The sequence below is a fragment of the Protopterus annectens genome, chromosome 12.part0 (genome assembly GCF_019279795.1).
Source record: "Protopterus annectens isolate FY-2018-M chromosome 12.part0, PAN1.0, whole genome shotgun sequence".
NCBI classification, from domain to species: Eukaryota; Metazoa; Chordata; order Ceratodontiformes; family Protopteridae; genus Protopterus; species Protopterus annectens.
This window is the reverse complement of record NC_056746.1, coordinates 829,446,125-829,465,809: the sequence shown is the minus strand read 5'-3', so window position 1 is coordinate 829,465,809 and position 19,685 is coordinate 829,446,125. Positions and strand designations below refer to the sequence as shown.

General features: G+C 40.6%; 1 protein-coding gene across 1 annotated transcript in view; it reads right to left on the bottom strand.

Moving 5' to 3' along the window:
• The window catches only part of CDH26 (cadherin 26), a 2,018,873-nt gene that overhangs the window by 1,145,211 nt on the left and 853,977 nt on the right, over positions 1–19,685 (bottom strand). Inside the window, exon 8 of the mRNA XM_044089870.1 lies at positions 11,028–11,296. Coding sequence (XP_043945805.1) covers positions 11,028–11,296 — 269 coding nt within the window. The remainder of the gene's footprint in view (positions 1–11,027; positions 11,297–19,685) is intronic.

Sequence of the window (19,685 nt, the reverse complement as noted above, 5' to 3'; positions counted from 1 at the left end):
ACAGTTGTTATTCATGACATGACATGAATGTAAACACCCTGGCCTCATTGTATAACAGAGTCCATGGAAGGAGATGACTGGTGTGCTGCCAGCTTATCTATTTTAGACATTCATGTGAACTACAAGTATGGCTGGGGATATATGTATAGTGCACTTGGATATACACTTGAATAGTGAACTTAATTAAATGTTTTGATATTACCAGTCAAACAATGGAAAAATAAAAGAAAGTATTAGGGAGCTTGACTGGAGTACAGAGGTGTGATGGTAAACAGAATGGAGATGCATAAATGACTGGCATAGGACTGCGCAGGTGTACACAAGCTGGGTGGCTGGCTCTTTCCACCGCTGTCAAAAGTCACCATCAACTTGTAGTGTTATGGAACATAATTCATTTATGCCACCTTACTCCAGTAGTAGAAGGAAGAACCTAAAATGAGTGCCATATACTGAGCCATGCCCATAATGTATTACAATGTATTTTGTGATTATCTTCATTTGAACATAAAGATATTTCATTATAACCCAGTACTCTGAAATGAAGTTAGACAACTGCCTTTTCTGGATACAACATAATAAAATTGTTTGCATTTAACAAAACATACAAACAAACAATTTTAACTGCTAAAACATATTCACAGCCTAGCTAGAAAGCTCCCACCTTTCACATTACATATTCAAAATCAAACTGCTTTACCACTGTTGTTCACAATAAAATTTAAATTTCCAGTCACTGTGTCTAACAGTTAATATGCATTTTTAATGTGATATCTTAACAAACTGCCTCTACATACACAAATCAGTAAGAAGGAATAGCTAATCACTCCTAAATGGCAAATAGTAAAAATGGCACTAAATAAGATCTAAATAAGGTAATTGTAAGTTTTCTTTATTTCACACCTGTTGTTACTGTAGAAAGAATATGCACAAAAAGCCAGAATCGGCTGTTTAGAGGCATAAAACCCTGACAATTGACAGCCTAGTTTTGGGCACACATGTTCAGACAGGACAGTGTGCATTTGTCAAGATTAGGGAAGAGAAATTTTGTAACAGATATTTTGCAATATTTGACAAACACTATGTAGGATGTTTGCCAGGTTGAAAATTTAACAATTCACAAATAACAACATTTGATGCATCTCTGATGGTTGATAATGCTATGAGCGTTAATAATAAAGTTTTTTATTGGAATATTTGCTAAGTTCCCACAAGACTGATGTTGTTATGGTTTGTGAAACATGGTCAAAGAACAATGGCTGGAAAACAGTTCTGCCAGGGTATAATTGTTTTACTGTAACAGACAGTCTAACACAAAATCAGGCGGAGGTGTTACGATAAGGATTAAAGATAGTTATGAGACCTGTGATTATTACACGTTTGATGATAACACCAATACTATAGACTGTGTAACTGTGACAATAAAGACAACCCTGGAACATATAACAATTATTGGAGTATATAGACCACCAAAGTCAAGTGCAGATCACCTAGGGGAATTCATACATTTCTTGCATGAAACACAGGAGGAAAGTATAATATTAGCTGGGGACTTAAATTTACCAGAAACAGACTGGAATAATATTGATTCAACAATGTTAGTAAGGAAATTATTCACAAAGTATATTCAGAAACAACAGTTGCTTCAGATTGTAAAACCTATCAGGGGGGTGGAACATACTAGACATAGTTTGTGTTCATAAAGAAATTACTGTTACTTCAAGTCAAGTTTTACCACCATTGATGTGCAGTGACCATGGGATTATAAAGGTTCATTTGTTGATAGATAAATCTGTCAAACCGAAATCTAAACCAATGCACAGAAGGTTAATTACAAATTATATTAAAGCTAAACAGTCACTATGTAAAATTACCTGGAGTGAGGTGCTCAGTCGAAAAACTGCAGATGGAATGTGGAAAGCTTTGAAAGAGAAATTGTTTGAATGCAAAAAATAAAAAAAAAATGTTTAACATCTGAATCTAGGCATACAATGCCAGGGGGATACATTTGCATAAGAAAAAGGTATCTGATTAAGATGAGAGATAAAAAATGTAAGAAATGGAAGAGAGGTCGGACTACAACTTTGAAAACTGAAATAAACAAGCTAGACAAACAGTTTAAGCATAGTACAAGACAAGATCAAGAAAAATTTGAAGAAAATTATATAAAGATATTGAGCATAATAGGAAACCTTTTTATAGAAACTTAAGATGTGGAAGGAGTAAAGACATACAAATTAATAAACTATGTGCATATTCTAAAATTTATTCTTAGACACAACATAGTGTAGATATATTTACAAACCCTTATGCAAAAAGTACAGTTTTGTACCTACCATAAATGTAGATGTTCAAGTGGTTATGCTGCTGCAGTCATCACACTTGGGTTATCCTGCCGTCAGGCGGTCCTGCAGTCGGCCTGAATTCCAAAGCCTTGGTCCGGCGTCGGTTGTCGTCACTTCTTCCCTGACGTCAGTGTGGCAGGTGTATAAAAGAGGCAGCCAACGCCATTTTCTTCAGTTTTTCTTGCCCCAGATGTCAGGTGCCCCAAACTAAGAAGGCAAAATAAGAAGCTTGCAAAACATACCTTAGTGCAAAACAATGGTACTAGTTGTAAGCAAATACACCATATAGACATGCATCCCAAAGGGTTGAAGTACATGGAGGTATAAGAAAAGCCTTGTTAGGCAGAGGGGATGGAGGGAGGGTAACCTGGACTGCAGCAGCATAACCACTTGAACATCTACATTTATGGTAGGTACAAAACTGTACTATGTTCATCGTGCTATGCTGCTGCAGTCATCACACTTGGGTAGAGTCCCAAAGCTATGGTTGGGTGGTAGGAGCTAAACTGGGTTAGGTGCAGCTAAGATGCCCTGCAGAACTGCAGTGGCAAACCCAGCTCTGGTTTTTGAGTATAGAGGAAGGTGGTAATGCTTGGTGAAGGTGTGCACTGAACTCCAGGTAGCTGCCTCCAGAATGTCTTTTGTTGGGACTCCGCGGAGGAAGGCTGCTGAGGTTGCTGTGGCCCTGGTAGAGTGAGACCTAATACTAGCAGGCACTGCTTTCCCATGGCGTGAGTAGTAAAAGTGGATGCAATGTGCTATCCAGTTGGAGATGGTCTGTTTTGAAATAGCCTTTCCTTCTGAGCCTGGTGCATAGGATATAAGGAGTTGGTCAGATTTTCTGAAGGCCTTTGTCTTGTCCAAATAGTAACGTAACTGTCTGTGAATGTCCAAAGAGTGAAGGAGTCTTTCTCCTTTATTCTGTGGGTTTGGATAAAAGGTGGGCAAGTGTATGGTCTGATTGAGAGCCACACTGGATACTACCTTTGGCATGAAGGAAGGGTTGGTGCGTAAAGATACTCTGTCCTGATGGAAAATGATGAAAGGTTCCACTGCCATAAGTGCCTGCAGTTCTGAGACTCTGCGTGCTGAGGTGATAGCCAGCAGCAGGGCTGTGTTCCATGACACGTATTGAAGCTCTGCTGAAAAGGCTGGTTCGAAAGGAGGAAGTGTTAACTTTTCCAGAACAAAATTTAGATCCCAAATTGGAGTAGGTGGTTTTCTGGGGGGTCTTATATTTTCTGCCCCTCTGAGAAACTGCCTTAGCAAAGGATGAGAGAAAATGGGAGGAACCGTATCATATTGAGCTGAAATGGCTGAAGCATGGATCTTTATGGATGAGAAGGAAAGGCCTTTGTGTAGCATCTCAGTTAGATATTGGAGTATGTGTGGAAGATTTGGGATGGCAGGATTTAGGCTTCTGGACTGGCTCCATGCACAAAATCTTTTCCATTTGTCTGAGTAAGTTTTTCTGGTGCTGGGCCTCCTGGCCTCCAAAATGATATTCTGGACGTCCTTTGAAAGAAGTGTTGTTTGATAATTTAAGGTATTTTCCATGCAGCTAGATTTAAGGTCCTTAGTTGACTGTGAAGGATCTGAGAGTTTTGTTGGGTTAACAGCAGAGGGAATTGAGGTAAGATCCATGGAGGGCTGTGAGTCAAGTTTCGTAGTAGTGTGTACCAGTGTTGATGTGGCCAGTCCGGAGCAATGAGGATCATCTGTGGTCTCTCTGATCTGGTTTTCAGTAATACCCGGGTCAGTAGAGGCAGAGGTGGGAAGGTGTAGACTGACAATGCTGTCCAACTGAATGATAGGGCATCCACTTTCCAGGCCAGGGGATGGTAAGTCCTTGTGCAAAATTTTTGTAGCTGGCAATTGTTGGTTGAGGCAAACAGATCTATGTCTGGTGGTCCCCACCTTTGAGTTATCATTGAGAATACTTGTGGGTGCAGTCTCCACTCGTGAGGGTCTGTCAAATTTCTGCTTAATTTGTCTGCCAAAATGTTTTCTTTTCCTGGCAGGAATTGTGCTTGCAGCTGTACTTGGTAAGTTAATGCTGTGTTCCACAAGTCCATTGCCTGTCTGCATAGTGGGTAGGAGTGCGTTCCTCCTTGTTTGTTTATGTACCACATAACTGTGGTGTTGTCTGTCCTTATTAGAAGTTGTCTTGGATGCAAGAGGTCCTTGAAGGCTGTTAGTGCATTTTTTACAGCTAGCATCTCCTTTTGATTGATGTGTAGTTGCCTTTGGTTTGCAGACCATTTGCCCTGTATGCATCGTCCTGCCATGTGTGCACCCCAGGCGTAGTCTGATGAATCTGTTGTCTAGGTTTGGTTTGCTGGAGGTGAGACAAAAGGAAGGCCCTTGTTTGCTTGGCATGCATGAGCCCACCATAGAAACTCTTTTTGAAGGCAGGGAATAAGAGTTATACTTGCTTCAAGGCTGTGTCTGTGTTGGGACCATACACTTTTTAGGTACCATTGTAGTTTTCTCATATGCAGCCTTGCATATGCAATTAGTTGAATGCAGGATGCCATGTACCCCAGTGCCTGCAGGAATTTCCTTGCAGTGAGCTGGGTAGAAGTTGCCATCTTTTTGAAGTACTGAGCCAGTTGTTTTTGTTTGTCTGGCGTGAGGTAAGCCATCTGGGCCGTTGTATTCAAGCTGGCACCCAGGAAAATTATTTCTTGTGAGGGTATTAGTTTTGACTTCTTTTTGTTTACTGTGTACCCTAGGCAACTTAGCAACTTTGTTACAAATGCCAGATGCTGTAGTAGGATGTCTTTGCTGTCCACTTGGATCAGGCAGTCGTCCAGATATGGATAAATTTGTATTCCTCGCTGTCAGCAGTATGCAATGACTGATGCCAGGCATTTTGTGAATACTCTGGACGCAGTAGATAAGCCAAAGGGCAATGCAGAGAATTGATAATGCGTTGTGCCTGCCAAAAATCTGAGGTATCTTCTGCAATCTTGTCTGATAGGGACATGCAGGTATGCCTCTTGGAGGTCCAATGTTACCAGCCAGGACTCCTTGCCCAACATGGGAAGAAGCTGCTGTAGTGTGAGCATTTTGAATTTGGGAATGTCCAGGTACGTGTTTAGAATTGAAAGGTCTAAGATGGGTCTCCAGGCTTTGTCCTTTCTTGGTACTAGAAATAGTCTTGAGTAAAAACCTTGACCTTGCTCTTTTGCAGGTACCTTTTGAATTGCTTTTATGTTCATGTGAGCTGAAATTTGCTTTTGTGCCTCTGCCCATTGGTTTGTTGGCAGATTTGGCATGCCTCTCATCCATGGTAAAGTGTAAAAATGAAATCTGTAGCCTCGGGTAATAATGTCCAGAACCCATTTGTCCTTTGTTATTATGTGCCAATTTTGTGGGAAAAAGCCAGTTTTCCTCCTAGAGGTGCTGCCTGGGCAATTTTGCTTGGCAGGCGAAGAGGAAAGTCATTGAGTTTGTTTTCTGAAGGGTTGAGATCTGTCGTCTCCCCCTCTTTGAGTTGTTGTTTGCCATTGTCTAGGCCTGAAGGTACCTTGTGCCTGGCCTCTGCCCCTAGGGCGTCTGTACCTGCCCCTTTGGGGTCTGTCTGAAGCAGGAAAGGACCAGTTTTTTGATGGCCAGTTTCTGCTGAAGCGAGGAGGTTGTACCTGTAAGAAATCTTTAACTGTTTGCATTGATTTTGCCTTTTCTTCCATCTTTTTTAAAACTTCCTCTGCTTTGACACCAAATAATGCATCCTTTTGCAGTGGAGCATCCAGTAACTTTGCCTTGACATGTTCTGGTAAGGTCTGCTCTTTTAGCCAAGCATGTCTACGTATTACAGACCCTGTGACTGCTGCTCTACAAGAGGCCTCCAAAGAATCAAAACCACACTGCGAGGTATGTTTTCCCACTTGTTCTGCTGCATGCAACAAATCTTGCATCCCTTTGAAATCTAGTTGATCTGTTTGAGGGATCATTTTCTGTTTTAACTGAGTAAGCAAGTACTGCTAGTATTTAATCATGTGGAATTGGCAGTTTAATGCCCTCATGGCCAAAGTGGCAGAGGTATACACTTTTTCCCCCATCTTTCTAATGCCCTGGAATCTCTTTCCGCAGGTAGTGGATTCTTAGCAGTAGAGGCCTTAACCCCTTTGGGACCCTGGGAAATGGTTTCTGGGTCTGCAGCAGGGCTTTTATACAAAAACTTGTGAGAGTCAGGGACTCAATAGTATCTGTCTGGTTTAGGTGGTTCAGGAGGTAAGGAGTCTGGATTTAGACTGGATTTAGTGTAGACATCATCCAGAATGTCTAAAACAGGAGGGATGGCTAGGGGTCTATGCTGAGGTAGAAGAAGAAACTCACAGAGTCTTTTCTTGGAGTCAGAGTAATCTTGCCCTTCCCAGTGGAAATGCTCTCTCATGTTGTGCAGGGTTTCCCCAAAAGAAAAGTCTTCAGGGGGGGAAACAGAGGGAATAGACTCCTCAGCATCTGAGTCTTCATAGAGAGGGAAGGGGTAATCCTGTTCCTCAGAGTCTGCTGAGGAAATGGATTCCTGGTCAGAAGGAGGTAAATCTTCCTCCAGTCTAGGCCTTTTCTCAGGAGGGGGCTGGGAACCTCTGATAAGGGTAATCAGGTCCTCCGCCATTTTAAGCATCTGTTTTTTAGGCATAGGGGCCTGTGTGGGAGTCTGTGGACCCGGTTTCTTAACCTTAGGAAGCTTTGCATATGACTTAACGGAGAGAGTCATCAGTTTAAAGATGCCTTCTGAAACTGAAGGCCTGTCCATAGTCTCTGGATCGCCGCCAGGGCTGGCGTCCGCAGGTTGAGGAGGAACCAGCTCCAGTGTCCCAGTAGATTCTGACTGAGAGGTAGTCGTATTTTCTAAGTCAGCGGTAGTCAGGGGCTGCATAGGCGCCTCACTGAATACCGAAGATCCGGCGGCAGGCCTAACCGAGACCTCGGAATGTGGTCTAGGTCTAGAATGCCGGTCTTTGTCCTTGCGTTTTTTAAACATAGCGGTTGTCGGAGGTTCCGACACCATAATGTAGTTGAATTTTCTGCCAAAATAATGTTGTGCGGTATCAGCCCGATGCTTAATAGTGCGTTTATTGAACCTAGCGCAGAACCGACAACCAGAAACATTGTGGTCTGGGCCCAGGCAAGGAATACAATAAGAATGAAAATCCTTATGAGGTATTTGCTTCCCACAAGAAATACAATTATTAACTTTGTCTGACATCGGTCTGAGGCAAGAAAAGTTTCCCCAGTGGGGTACTTAGCTTTATAGAAGACTTCGGCTGAAATTCTGTTCGAAAATCTCAGGAGCTGGCCGACTGGCACTTGCGAACTGCTTCTGCTTCGGGCACCGCTCGGCAAGAAAGACTGAAGAAAATGGCATCGGTTGCCTCTTTTATACCCCTGCCGCACTGACGTCAGGGAAGAAGCAACGACAACCAACGCTGGACCAAGGCTTTGGAATTCAGGCCGACTACGGGACCGCCTGACGGCAGGATAACCCAAGTGTGATGACTGCAGCAGCATAGCATGATGAACATCAGTTTTGCTCCACAAAATGGGTGATACATTGTCCTAGTGACATCCAGGTAACTCCAGATACATGATGGAAGGGAATGAAGTTGAACTCAATGGGTTTGGTACAATCAAGATAAAAAAGAGATATACTTGTAGTTCAAAAGGTATAGTTTATGTGGCAGTGTGCCAAGAATGCCCAGGTTTCTATATTGGGAAAACTAAATATAGCTTTAAGAAAAGGGTTTATCAACATATGTATGGCATCCACAAATAGGACCCTAACAATGCATTGTACCACCATATTTCTGAATATGATGGGCATTCTTTTAAATTTATCATTGGCCACATTGACCTTGACCAGAGGGGTGGACCGACAGACGACTTTTTGAAATACAAAGAACTACAGTGGCAACTATGCACCAATCCCACTATGTATCCAGGTCTGAATGACAACATATCTATTACTCCAGTGCTAAGATTAAAAGCTGCTAGTGTTATATAAAAAAATAGTAAAAGTTTTTTGCTGACAGGTCAGACTTATTGTATAGGACCAGCTATTTTTGTTGGCTTTACAAGTTCAATATTTTTTATGTACATGTCTGTTTTTAGTATTTCTTACATCTTTTTATGTATTTAATAGGTAATATGATGAAAGGGCAGTTTTTACTGTTAACCACTTGAGATGATTCGTTCATTGATGGGAGGAGTTATATTCTCGGGAGTACTCAAGTGTGAGTTTTTGGCTTGTATTTTATTCTGATGAAGTCCTGCTCTGTGAGGACAAAGTGCTAAATAAAGTTTAAAAATAAGTGATTCTGCCTTGTGTTTCCACCTTTTGTGATTCTAAGTTTGTCTGTTCTTTTGTGTATTTCGGAAAGAGGAGTAGGACAAACCCAGAGTCACATAGATCCATAAGTCTACTTTCATCTTGTAGAAAAATAATGGAGAAGGTAATACTGGATAAGTTATTGTCAGAAATGGATACGTTGGGACTTGAAACCATATATCAGCACGCATATGTTGAAATAGATCTATTACCACCTGTCACATGGCATTCTATAACACTGTAATAACAGCTATGAATGAAAAATTGTGCTGTGATGTAATTTATATAGATTTAACTTCAGCATTTGACAGGGTCATACACATAACACTGATCAATAAATAAGAACAACTAGGTATTGATGTACTCTTGATAAGATGGATAGCTGCCTGGCTTACAATTACAAATAGGACATGGCAAGTATCATACAGCAACTGGACAGGTGAAATCCTGGTTACAGTCAGGGTGTCCCACAGGGCTCTGTCCTAGACCCTTAATTGTTAAGATTCTATCTTTCAGACCTAATTTTACATCTGAGGTGTTCTACAGTTTATATGCAGATGACCTGAAATTGGGTAAACTAATACATGTGTTATAGATAAGCCATGTCTGCAAAATAACTTGACTAAATTGACCATTTGGGCACAGGAGAATAATATGCCAATAAATACATCAAAACGTAAGAATATAAGATTTGGGAGACATAAATTGAAAGGTAAATATTTAATACAGCACACAGTGATTGAAAATGTAGACTCATTTAAGGACTTGGGTATATGCGCAGATCCAGCTATGAGTTTTTCTAATCAAATCAACCAATTGGTTAATGATATAGGTTGCATAAAAAGATTTATAAAGTCCAGGAAATCAGAAATAATGAAGTCATTGTTTGTTAGTTACATTAGACCCAAACTTGAGTATGGAATAACAATATGGAAACCCTATAAGAAAACAAGCATGAGTAAACTGGAAAGAGTACAACAGAAAAATACCAAGGCTATCCATGGATGTGAAAATTTAAGTTATTATGAAAGACTAAAATATCTGAACTTGTACAGTGTCTGTTACAGATATATAGGAGGAGATGTTATTCAGGTATATAAGGCATTTAGAGACAACTACCTCTGGGAATGTTCGGGGTTATCAAAAAGTACTTCAGAATCATCAGACAACCTATGTAGAAGATTCTATAAGAATGAAAAGTGTATTAGTTGGTTCTCTGACAAAATAGTTGATGCATGTAACAGACTACCAAATTACATTAAAGGAAGTACTAGCTTAGATATTTTTAAGAACAGCCTAAACATTTATTATAGAAACAAGTGTTTTGTTATATTGGCAATAATGCCCATGCTTGAAATATTTGTATGTATGTATGTATGTAGGTAACCTTTGTTTTAGTAGTGGCTCAAGTACTTGTCTGCCCTGGTAGACAGAATTGTCAGGCCTGTCCTGGGAAGGAGAGGCAAAGTAAACCACACATACTTCCACTATTCCTTGAAAGAGGAACAGTGATACAGAGGATGGCATGGGGACAGGCTTTAAATTCATCAAGCCGCCAAAGCATTGCTGCATTCAGAGCAACTGTGCAGAAGCACAGATGTGTAAGGGGAAGGCATTGTGGGCCACAGCAATGATTCAGTTTGCTTGTTCCCATCCAAAGCACTCTCAAGACTCACTGAATGACTGCTCGACTTGGATAACTCTGGGTAAAATCTCCACAGTAGAAAAATGAACGGGCACTCTTTGAAAGAACAGATACTCAATGTCAGCAAGCACAGGGCAAAAAAAAACTTAGAAAGAAAAAGGAAACATGCACAAAATTAATCTAAAATTATTTTTTTTCATCTTTCCTATGTCACACTTTAGTGCTGACTTGGCTAATAGTTTTTAGAAGGCAATGTCTGGAAGACAAGTGTAAGAGACTACAGCAAATGACAGATAATGTTGTCATGACTTTACACATGAGGTTATGACTTCACACAGCATGAAATCAGCAGCTCTATTCCACATCATCTTCATCATTATCTGGAATGCCTCTCTGACGTGAAAATTAGACTTTTCATACAAAAATAAACAATCACTACTGCTGATTCCAGCAATGAACATAGCTGTAACAGTAGAGGGAAGTGTTCAAGCCCATATCCTGGTACATAGCAGTCCGCCAAGTGCAGGTTGTTTAATCACTCAATACATGGCAAGTATGCATGTTTATAAAAATACTTGCAAATAACACTGCATGTGAAAGCATAGCAGTGAACCCAAGAGTTCACACAAATGGCAAACTGTGGTGTACCGTTTGAACAACAGCCCATCCTCTTTTGTCAACAGCATTAGAAGTGATTTACCTTACATTATTTTTAGGGTATGTATCAGGATCTGTAGCATTAAATCTTCCAAGTTTCACACTAGCCTTCTGATTGTCAGTTTGTCGAACAATGATGGTATTTTCAGCAAATTCTGGAGGGTCATTAACGTCATCCAAAGTGATTGTCACAGTTGCATTATTGGGTCCTACAATGGCTGCTGCTTTTCCTCCTGTACAAAACACAAGTGGCTCCTCGTTTTCTACAGAAACGGTTATATTCTTAATAGGACCGTCTTCATAATCTAAGGGCTATAAAAAGAAGAGTCGGTTACTTTCAACTGTAACAAACCAAAATGATTTTGTATTTGATGGTATTTATTTTTCAGTGAAAGCTACACAGAATATGTTTATTCAATATTTTCATTCCATACATTATGGGTGAAGGACACACAAACAATTGAACCTTATATAAAGGAAAAGAGAATCTTGAGAAAGTTAACCACAAACTGGCACTATGAATAAAAATGTCATCCATTTAAACATCTCCTGCAGAAAGGTTTAGCAGGGAGGCCGTTCAACAAAATGAGGTGCCCTGAATGTTGCCAGTACTGAGACCAGTCATGAAAAGGAAGGAACAGGAAAACTGAGATCATATTTAATGTGGTTTGGAGTTTCTTTGAAGCTAAGTAAAGACAGGGAAACATTCCTTTCTGGGTTTAATTCAAGCAAACAAATGGGCTGATGAAATTAAACTGAACAGGTAGCAACTAAACTTGCCAGTGTAGTACATTAAGTTAGACTGAAGAAGTAAAAATTGATGTGCCATACTTTAAAAGTACCATATTGGTTGTGTAGATCTCAAAAAGTGAAAGTATCAAATCTGTTCTTAACTATAGTGATTTGCAAAGCTTTCGTATTGCACTATATTTAATTCTATTCCTTGAACAAAAAATAATTTAGATCTTGCCAAAGAATACCGCACATGACAGAGAAGACAAGCATCACTGTTAGTAGTAAACACAAATCAGAAGCTGTGATCCTTTACCATGGCACAGACTGTAAAAGCAGCACACATAAAGAGTTTATTAACAGAAATGTCATGTAATATACAATATACGATATACAGTTGTTTTCAAAAATGCAAGCAGACCCATTCATAACATTTTTATTTAATGAAGTTGTAAACTAGGAATCCTGGGCATTAGTATATCCCAAACCTGTCAAAAGGTGATGGCACTCAGATATAATGTATCTACATGTCTCAAAGAAGAAATATATTTGATAACTATTTCTTCAGGTGAAGGGTTTCTGGACTATAACAGAACCATATCCATCAAGGGAAAATATATTCAATAAATGTTTCTTCATGTGGGCTATACCAAACAAACCCCCTTTTCAATGTGGAGATGATGTTCTTCTCAATCACTATTAAGCAAATATACATACTCTCCACATCGGGATTACATCAAGGATCAGCTCTGAGTCCTTTCTTATTTGCAGTGGTGATGGACAGGTTGACAGATGAGATCAGACAGGAGGCCCCGTGGACTATGATGTTTGCAGATGACATTGTGATCTGTAGTGAGAGAGTGGAGGAGCAGGATGGACGAGACACGTGTGTATCAGAAAAGAAAGAAGGGTCTACAAGAGTGTGTGTGAGACCAGCTATAGTATATGGGTTGGAGACAGTGGCATTGACAAAAGGCAGGAGTCAGAGCTGGATGTGGCAGAGTTAAAGATGTTATATTAGAGGGTCAGCTGTTGGAAAGTTTTTTGGCAAAAAAGAGAGAGAGAGATTTATGTTGGTTTGGATGCAGAGGATAGGAAGAAATGGAAAGAGATCCATCATGCGACCCCCTAACGGGAAAAGCCGAAAGGGAATGATGACATACTCTGGGGTTGCTCTACTTTGGACTAAAGGTGTTTTAGGTGGAAAAGAACATCTGCAATAACTTACACAGCACTGTATATCTGAATACCGTGAACATTGCTGCAGTAGCATTTATCAAGTAAGGACATTTATGGCAGATGGATGACTACTCAAGTGTCACTACTTCCAGGGCTTTGGAAATCTCTTGCTTAGACCGGTCTCCCCCTCACACAGTTTCACAGGTTCATAGCTTCATAGATACATGTACAAGGCTATTGATCGGTGAGGACCTTAAGAAGCCTAGTCTTGTATTCCTATGGTAATTATTACTCCTTGTATTTTGCAATATGAATATCCAACTGTGAGCTAAGTAAGTACATTTTAGGGTAATTACTTGTTTCTACTATCCTTGAGAGACAGTGATGCTAAACTGGGGATAAATTTGAGGTTGCCTAGCCATTTTTCCAAAATGTGTTTCAACAGAGTAAGGGCAGTACTCTGCTTTATGTGCACTGGATGATGGTTCCATGGGAGTGATAACCCCACAGATACATACATATCCCTTCAGCATGCTCTATTAATTTTCCAAAAAAATGTAGGTCCCTTTAGTGGATGTTTATGACATAAATGAATTTGCAAATATGTAATATTATCAACAGAATAGGGTCGGTTGAGGCTGTATACACAAAACAGAAGTCATCTTAGAATAGCTTGCATTATATTGAGAAAAAAGACAAAGCTTTGAGACAGCCAACATAGTTTTCATGATTTAGGCCCTTGAACTTTTTGGTGAGAAAGTGTTGTGGTTGCTCCATTTATGACAAGTGTGTAGAGATCTATATATCAAAAGGAGAATTATACTCAATGACCATCCTAATGAGTGTTAAGTAAAGTGAGAACTGAGTCCAGTGGAACAATTATGACCTTGGATCTGGACGCCTTTAGATATAAGCTGTGCAATGAAAAAGGACTTCCGCACAATGTTAGATATGTGTTGATCAAAGGAGCACATGGTGACATACATTTCCACATCTATACGTTCAATTTTCAGAGGGGTTTTGTCAATGTGATAGTTAGGGGAGTCATACTTCTTGCAGGATATGATTATACATGTCTTGACATTAAATTTTAGTCCATGGTTTTCATGCCAACTATTTGTTTGGGACAAGACCTCTTGTTTGGTCCTGATATCTTCTCAGGAGTTTATGATAGTAACTACTAAAAAGAAAATGCCCAGGGACTGGACCCTGAGGATCTCCACTAATAACAGGTCTTTTGGATGTAGAAGCGCTGCTCATCCTTACTTCATAGATTCTATTTCTGAGCCAGTTTGCTATCCATTGAGTTTTGGGGTTAGCATTTAGCTGGGAGAGTTTGTTTGTGATACCTGGCTGATGGATAGTGTCTAACACATTTGCAATGTCCTGATATGCAGTGTGCACTGATTTACCCTCACCCATTCCCTCAGTGACTTTTAGAGGAAATCTACCAGGTTAAGTAGGCAGGACCTGTGCTTGATGAATCTGAACTCAGTAAGACTGAGAGTCTGTAGGTTACTTTTATCCCTATTTATTAGATCCATAACGATCATTTCCATAGCCTTACAGATGAGACAGTCAAGCTTATGGGACTACCATTACTTGGGTCTGTTGAAGCCCCACGTTTGGGCAGGGGAATGACTGTTGCCACTCTCCATTCATCTGACATAAGCCTGTTTTGAGGTTCACATTGAATAACCTCCTTAGGTGGGGTCTAACAAAACATGTTTCAGGGTAACTAGCAGGTAGCTTGCTATGTTATCCAGCCCTATTGGTCTTAGATGGTGCCTTGAGAACTTGTTCTTGGGATTTGGGATGATGTAGATGCATGTATTTGATATGAGAATATTGGAGGGGAGGGGGTGAAGATAGAGCTGAATGTAATGGTCAGAAGACTGGCTATGTCCTCGATGTCTGAGTATGCAATATCATCTACTACTACCTCTTCACTCGGCTGTGTATTTTTTCTGAGGTTTCTAACATAGTTAAAGAAGGCTTTGTAGGTATCTTTTTATGGAGTGGCAATTTTACCTCATATCTGGCTTTGTTTGATTTGATCAGGATGCAGAGCTCCTTGTTTAATTTAGGATGAGCATTTTTGGCTTCTTGAGAGTTAGATTTATTTCTACATGCCATGAGTTTTTTTTTTGTTGTTTGTTTTATTTTACTACAGAGCCTTTTTATATTAAGGTTCCACAATAGTGGTTTATTTTTGCATTTAGTGTTGCATTTATTTCTGAGGGGAACAACGCCATCTCTGCAGCTGTTTACATAATAGCAATTTTTCACTAAAGGATTCTGCATGAGCAGTGGGGTCATCAAGGTGGTGCATACTTTTTGAATTTAGCCAAGCCATCACTCACTTTTAGTAAATTATCCTTTGCATAGTCTCTGTATACCAATATAATGAAGGATGCTTCAGGCTTCAGATGTATGGTGAATGTGACTGACTTGTAGACCGATTTCACCATGGATGAGGTTGGAGTTGGTAGGGAACAGAGCTCTTCCATATTTGGTAAGGACTGAGTCCATGATTCTATCACCCCTGGTGGGGTACAGATGGACTAATCTAAAGAGTCTGTATCGATGAAGTCAAGAAATGGGCATATGTTTGAGGATGTATAAGTCATCTTCCAATTTATGGAGGGACATTTAAGTCTGCTAGGAGGATGGTGTTTGGCTTAATATATATGAACGCCATACTAGTTTGAAGGTACGGGCTAAGGGGAACATAGAGGGTCGTCCTGTAGTCAGCAGTCATGTAAAATGGATGTGGAGTTTTTCCAGGTCATTATCTTATTATCTTGTCTAACAAATCAGGAGTTTTTTTTTTAAGACTATAGACACACTCCTGTTTCAATTCCTTCATTTAATGTTGTGAGCTTGTTACCTTTAGCTTTTCATAATAATAATTTTTTTGTAAGGATAGCATCAGGGTTGAGGTGGGAGAGAGTCCGTACTGCAGCACTGATCCCAGTAGTCAAGCATCTACTGTCATGTTAAGCTGCTTCACAGTTGAGTTGTAGTAATAGCAGAAAGGGAAGTGTGGAGCAGAACATATTTATTTCTTTTTTGGTGTGACTGAAGTAGGTCAGCCCAAGTATGCCTGTGGAAGATACCAGTGACAGAAGTTGGAAATGGCCTCCTGAGATAGCCAATGCCGTCAAACTTGCTGTCTCAGAGGAAAGGGAAATGACATACAGAATGAAATGGCAAGCTGCTTTTCTTTCTTTGTCATCCTTTTTTGTAATAACAGTTTTTTTGTAAGTATCTGAATATGTACTATTGTACTAAGCTATTAAGCTGTACTACTCCTGTCATAGGAATTACTACTGCAGCAGAATTCAAGACTTGGTAGAGCAAGACTTGGTAAAGAATAGCTAACCTAACTTGCAGGACTGCAGAGGTAAAGTCTGCTATGCTGTTGGAAAAATGGTCTAGCTTATAATGTCTGGAAAAACATATGGATGAAGGTCCAGGAAGCTGTCTCATAAATACCCTGTGCAGACATATTTATGAAAAGGGATCCAAACAGAGCTGCTGTTCTAGCAGAATGAGCTTTGATCTAGCCCTATAATGTGTTATCATGATAGACATACTCGTAATGTGGTTATATAGATATTTAGATTCTACCTGGACACGTGCCTATTAGGCTTCCTTTATTTAAAATATACAAAATGCTTGTCTGACAATCTTCACTTTATAATTCAACACAGGTAACATCTGACCTGTCTGTGTACATGCAAGGAATTCAGTATGCTTTTTCCTCTTTTGACTGCTAGGAATTACATAGTGGCAGCAGCAGCGGCCTTGGGTCAACTGGTACCCTAGGCAAAAGGACTTCACGGCGCCCCCCCACACCACCCAGGTACCCTCATCCTTGTTTACCTACACCAAATAAATACTGGAAAAGCACCCTTGCTACAGCAGCACCCTAGGCGGCCACCTAGTTGGCCTATGCCTAAGGCCAGCTATGAGTGGCAGCCAAATAGACGTTTTCACAGACAGCTATGGAGAACACTTAGGCATGAATGATGGGTTAGTTCTCAAAGACTCTCTGGTGTAACAGAAGATGACACCTTGATTAATGGCCACCTACAGGCCAGACACCCTATGGGCAGTGGTGGTAGCTACAAAGAAAACAATATTGCATGCCAGAAAGAAAAGTACAATTATTAGTTCAGCTGAAAAGGAGGCAACATAAGTTTTTCTAGAATGAAAAACATTCAAAAGTCCCAAAGAAAAGCCATCGGATTCCTGGGTGGTCTAAGCAGACTCCCTTTTAGAAAAAAATGTTTATTAGGAAAAAGGACAGGGTGGGTAAACATTGTGAAATGGCTGGCAAATAGACTTTAACTGAAGCAAAAGGCAGGTCTACGTCAAACAGAGCAGTCAGGTGGTCAGGGTCCTGTGTAGAGAGATTCCTTCTTATGTGATATGTTGCAAGATCCCTGCTGACCATTTGCATTGACCTTTGGCTTGCTTTTTGAGTCATGTTAGACCCACCCTTTCTCAGCCTCATATACCTCTGGAAAAGCAGAGGTTCTTCAAATCAACCTATATCAACAAATAAATAAGGCACATTAGTGGGATAGGTACCTAAACAATGCATTACATGCCTATAGAACAAACTCTCCCTACTTATCAAAAATCTCAGTACTCTGGCACTTTAAAAGTTAATCTCAACAACTAACTGGGTAATGTCAAATTCTCAATAGGCTTATTCTGCATTGTCCTTCTAGAAAAAGATGTGTCCACTATTAAATTACATAGTAATTTGAGGAGCTATTTGCCTATAATCTTAATAGTTTTAATGACTGCATGCCTATTATAAACCTATGAACTTAAAAGATGAGTGCCCCCAAAGAAAATATTTTACATTTACCCAAGAAAGATTTTCTGGTAGCAGGTTTATGAGTTCTACATAAGGGCAGAAAGCATTGCTGGTGAAAAGGTATGCCAGTGCAGAATCAAAGAACTATCCTGCATACCTCCCTGGACTACATGAAAAGAGACATGGAAGAGCTCTCCGATCTTGTAGCCCAGGCAGGTATGACCCTAGCCCTGAGTAGCATTCTGCCATCACCCAGAATGATACCGCAGTACAAGGACAAAATGATTGACTTCAAAAATTGGCTAAGCTTCTGGTGTCATTCTAAAGGGATCCAGTATCTGTCTGCCTGGGTTGACATGGTAGACAGACCACGATGCTTTGCCAGAGATGGCCTGCACCTGTCACCCCTGGGATTCCAGATACTGGCTAAGGTTCTTGCCGCCCCTATAGTGCCTTTTTTAGGCAAGGTTCAAATGACAAATTCACCACCGTAACAGGAACAGGCAAGCAAAAACCAAGGGTGATGCTACTCAATGCTAGAAGTCTAAATCTCAAAATGCACTCACTCGAGGCACTCCTTAAAATGGAGAACATCAATATCTGTGCAGTGACTGAGACCTGGTTCAAGGCTCCAGACAGCACCCCTGCACTACCAGGCTATAACTCATACCACACTTTTTGGACATGTAATCTGGATCAGAACACCAAAGGTGGAGGTGTGTCCATATTCATTAAGGATATCCACACCTCCAGGCTAGTTGCTCAGCATAATGCATCCGAGGTTATCCAAGTGCAACTAACTCTGGGCAAAACTGCAATCCAAATTGTAGCTTGCTACAGATCCCCCACTATGCCCCAGGATTCCCACTCCTCTTTCCTTGATGCACTGGAAAATATTAGGGTTCAACCAAACACCCTAATAATGGGTGATTTTAACTGCCACACCATTAACTGGGAAAAATACTCATGTACCAAGTCCTTCGCTCAATGCTTTCTGGAATTCATAAACTCCAATGCCCTGGATCAACTTATCCACACCCCCACCAGGGGCAACAATATCCTAGATCTAGTCATTACCAACATGAGTGACCGGTGTTCCACACCTGAAGTCAATGCCTCATTGGTCCAATCCGACCATAAGCTAATCACCTATCATGCCCCCACCCCCATTAAGGAAACCACGGTAAAAAATTTCTCCAAAGCCAACTTCATTCTCTTTAAGACAGAAGTGGTGAACTTCATGACACCCAGCTGATAGACAACACAGTTCTGACTACTGAATCCTACACAATTGCACTTTATAAGCACTTACACGAGTGCATGGATCGTGCTATCCCAAACAGAACCAAGACGCTATCCTCCAAAAAAAGGAAGCCAATCAGGTGGTCCTCTGCCATAAACAAACTGTACAACAGAAGGAAGAAACTGTGGCAAAAGAGAGTAAAATCCCAAGAGTGGAGGAGGTCCCTGGTCAGCCTCAGTAAGAAGCTGCGATCCCTGATAAAATCCTCCAAAGCTAGTTACAAAAACAAAATAGCCACTGATTCTAAAGACAACCACAAAGCATTCTATAGCTATGTCAAGAATCTAAATGGCAACACTCAGATCTGCTCTGAGTTACAGCACAATGGCACTAAATATACAGACCCAACTGATATTGCCAACATCCTGGCAGATAGGTTCATGCTAACTTCACCCCCCTCTCACCCTCTATAGGGCCCATCTCTATACCAGAAAAATGCAAAGTTCCTGAAATCACTGCTGCACAGGTAAAAACCACACTCGCCAAAGCCAAGAATACAGCATCCATGGGACCAGACAACATCCCAGGCTGCGTTCTACATGAACTACAGAATGAACTGGCACCCCACCTAAGTACCATGTTCAATCATAGCCTCACCTCAGGCTTAGAGCCCGCTGAATGGCGCACAGCGACAGTTATCCTACTCCACAAGG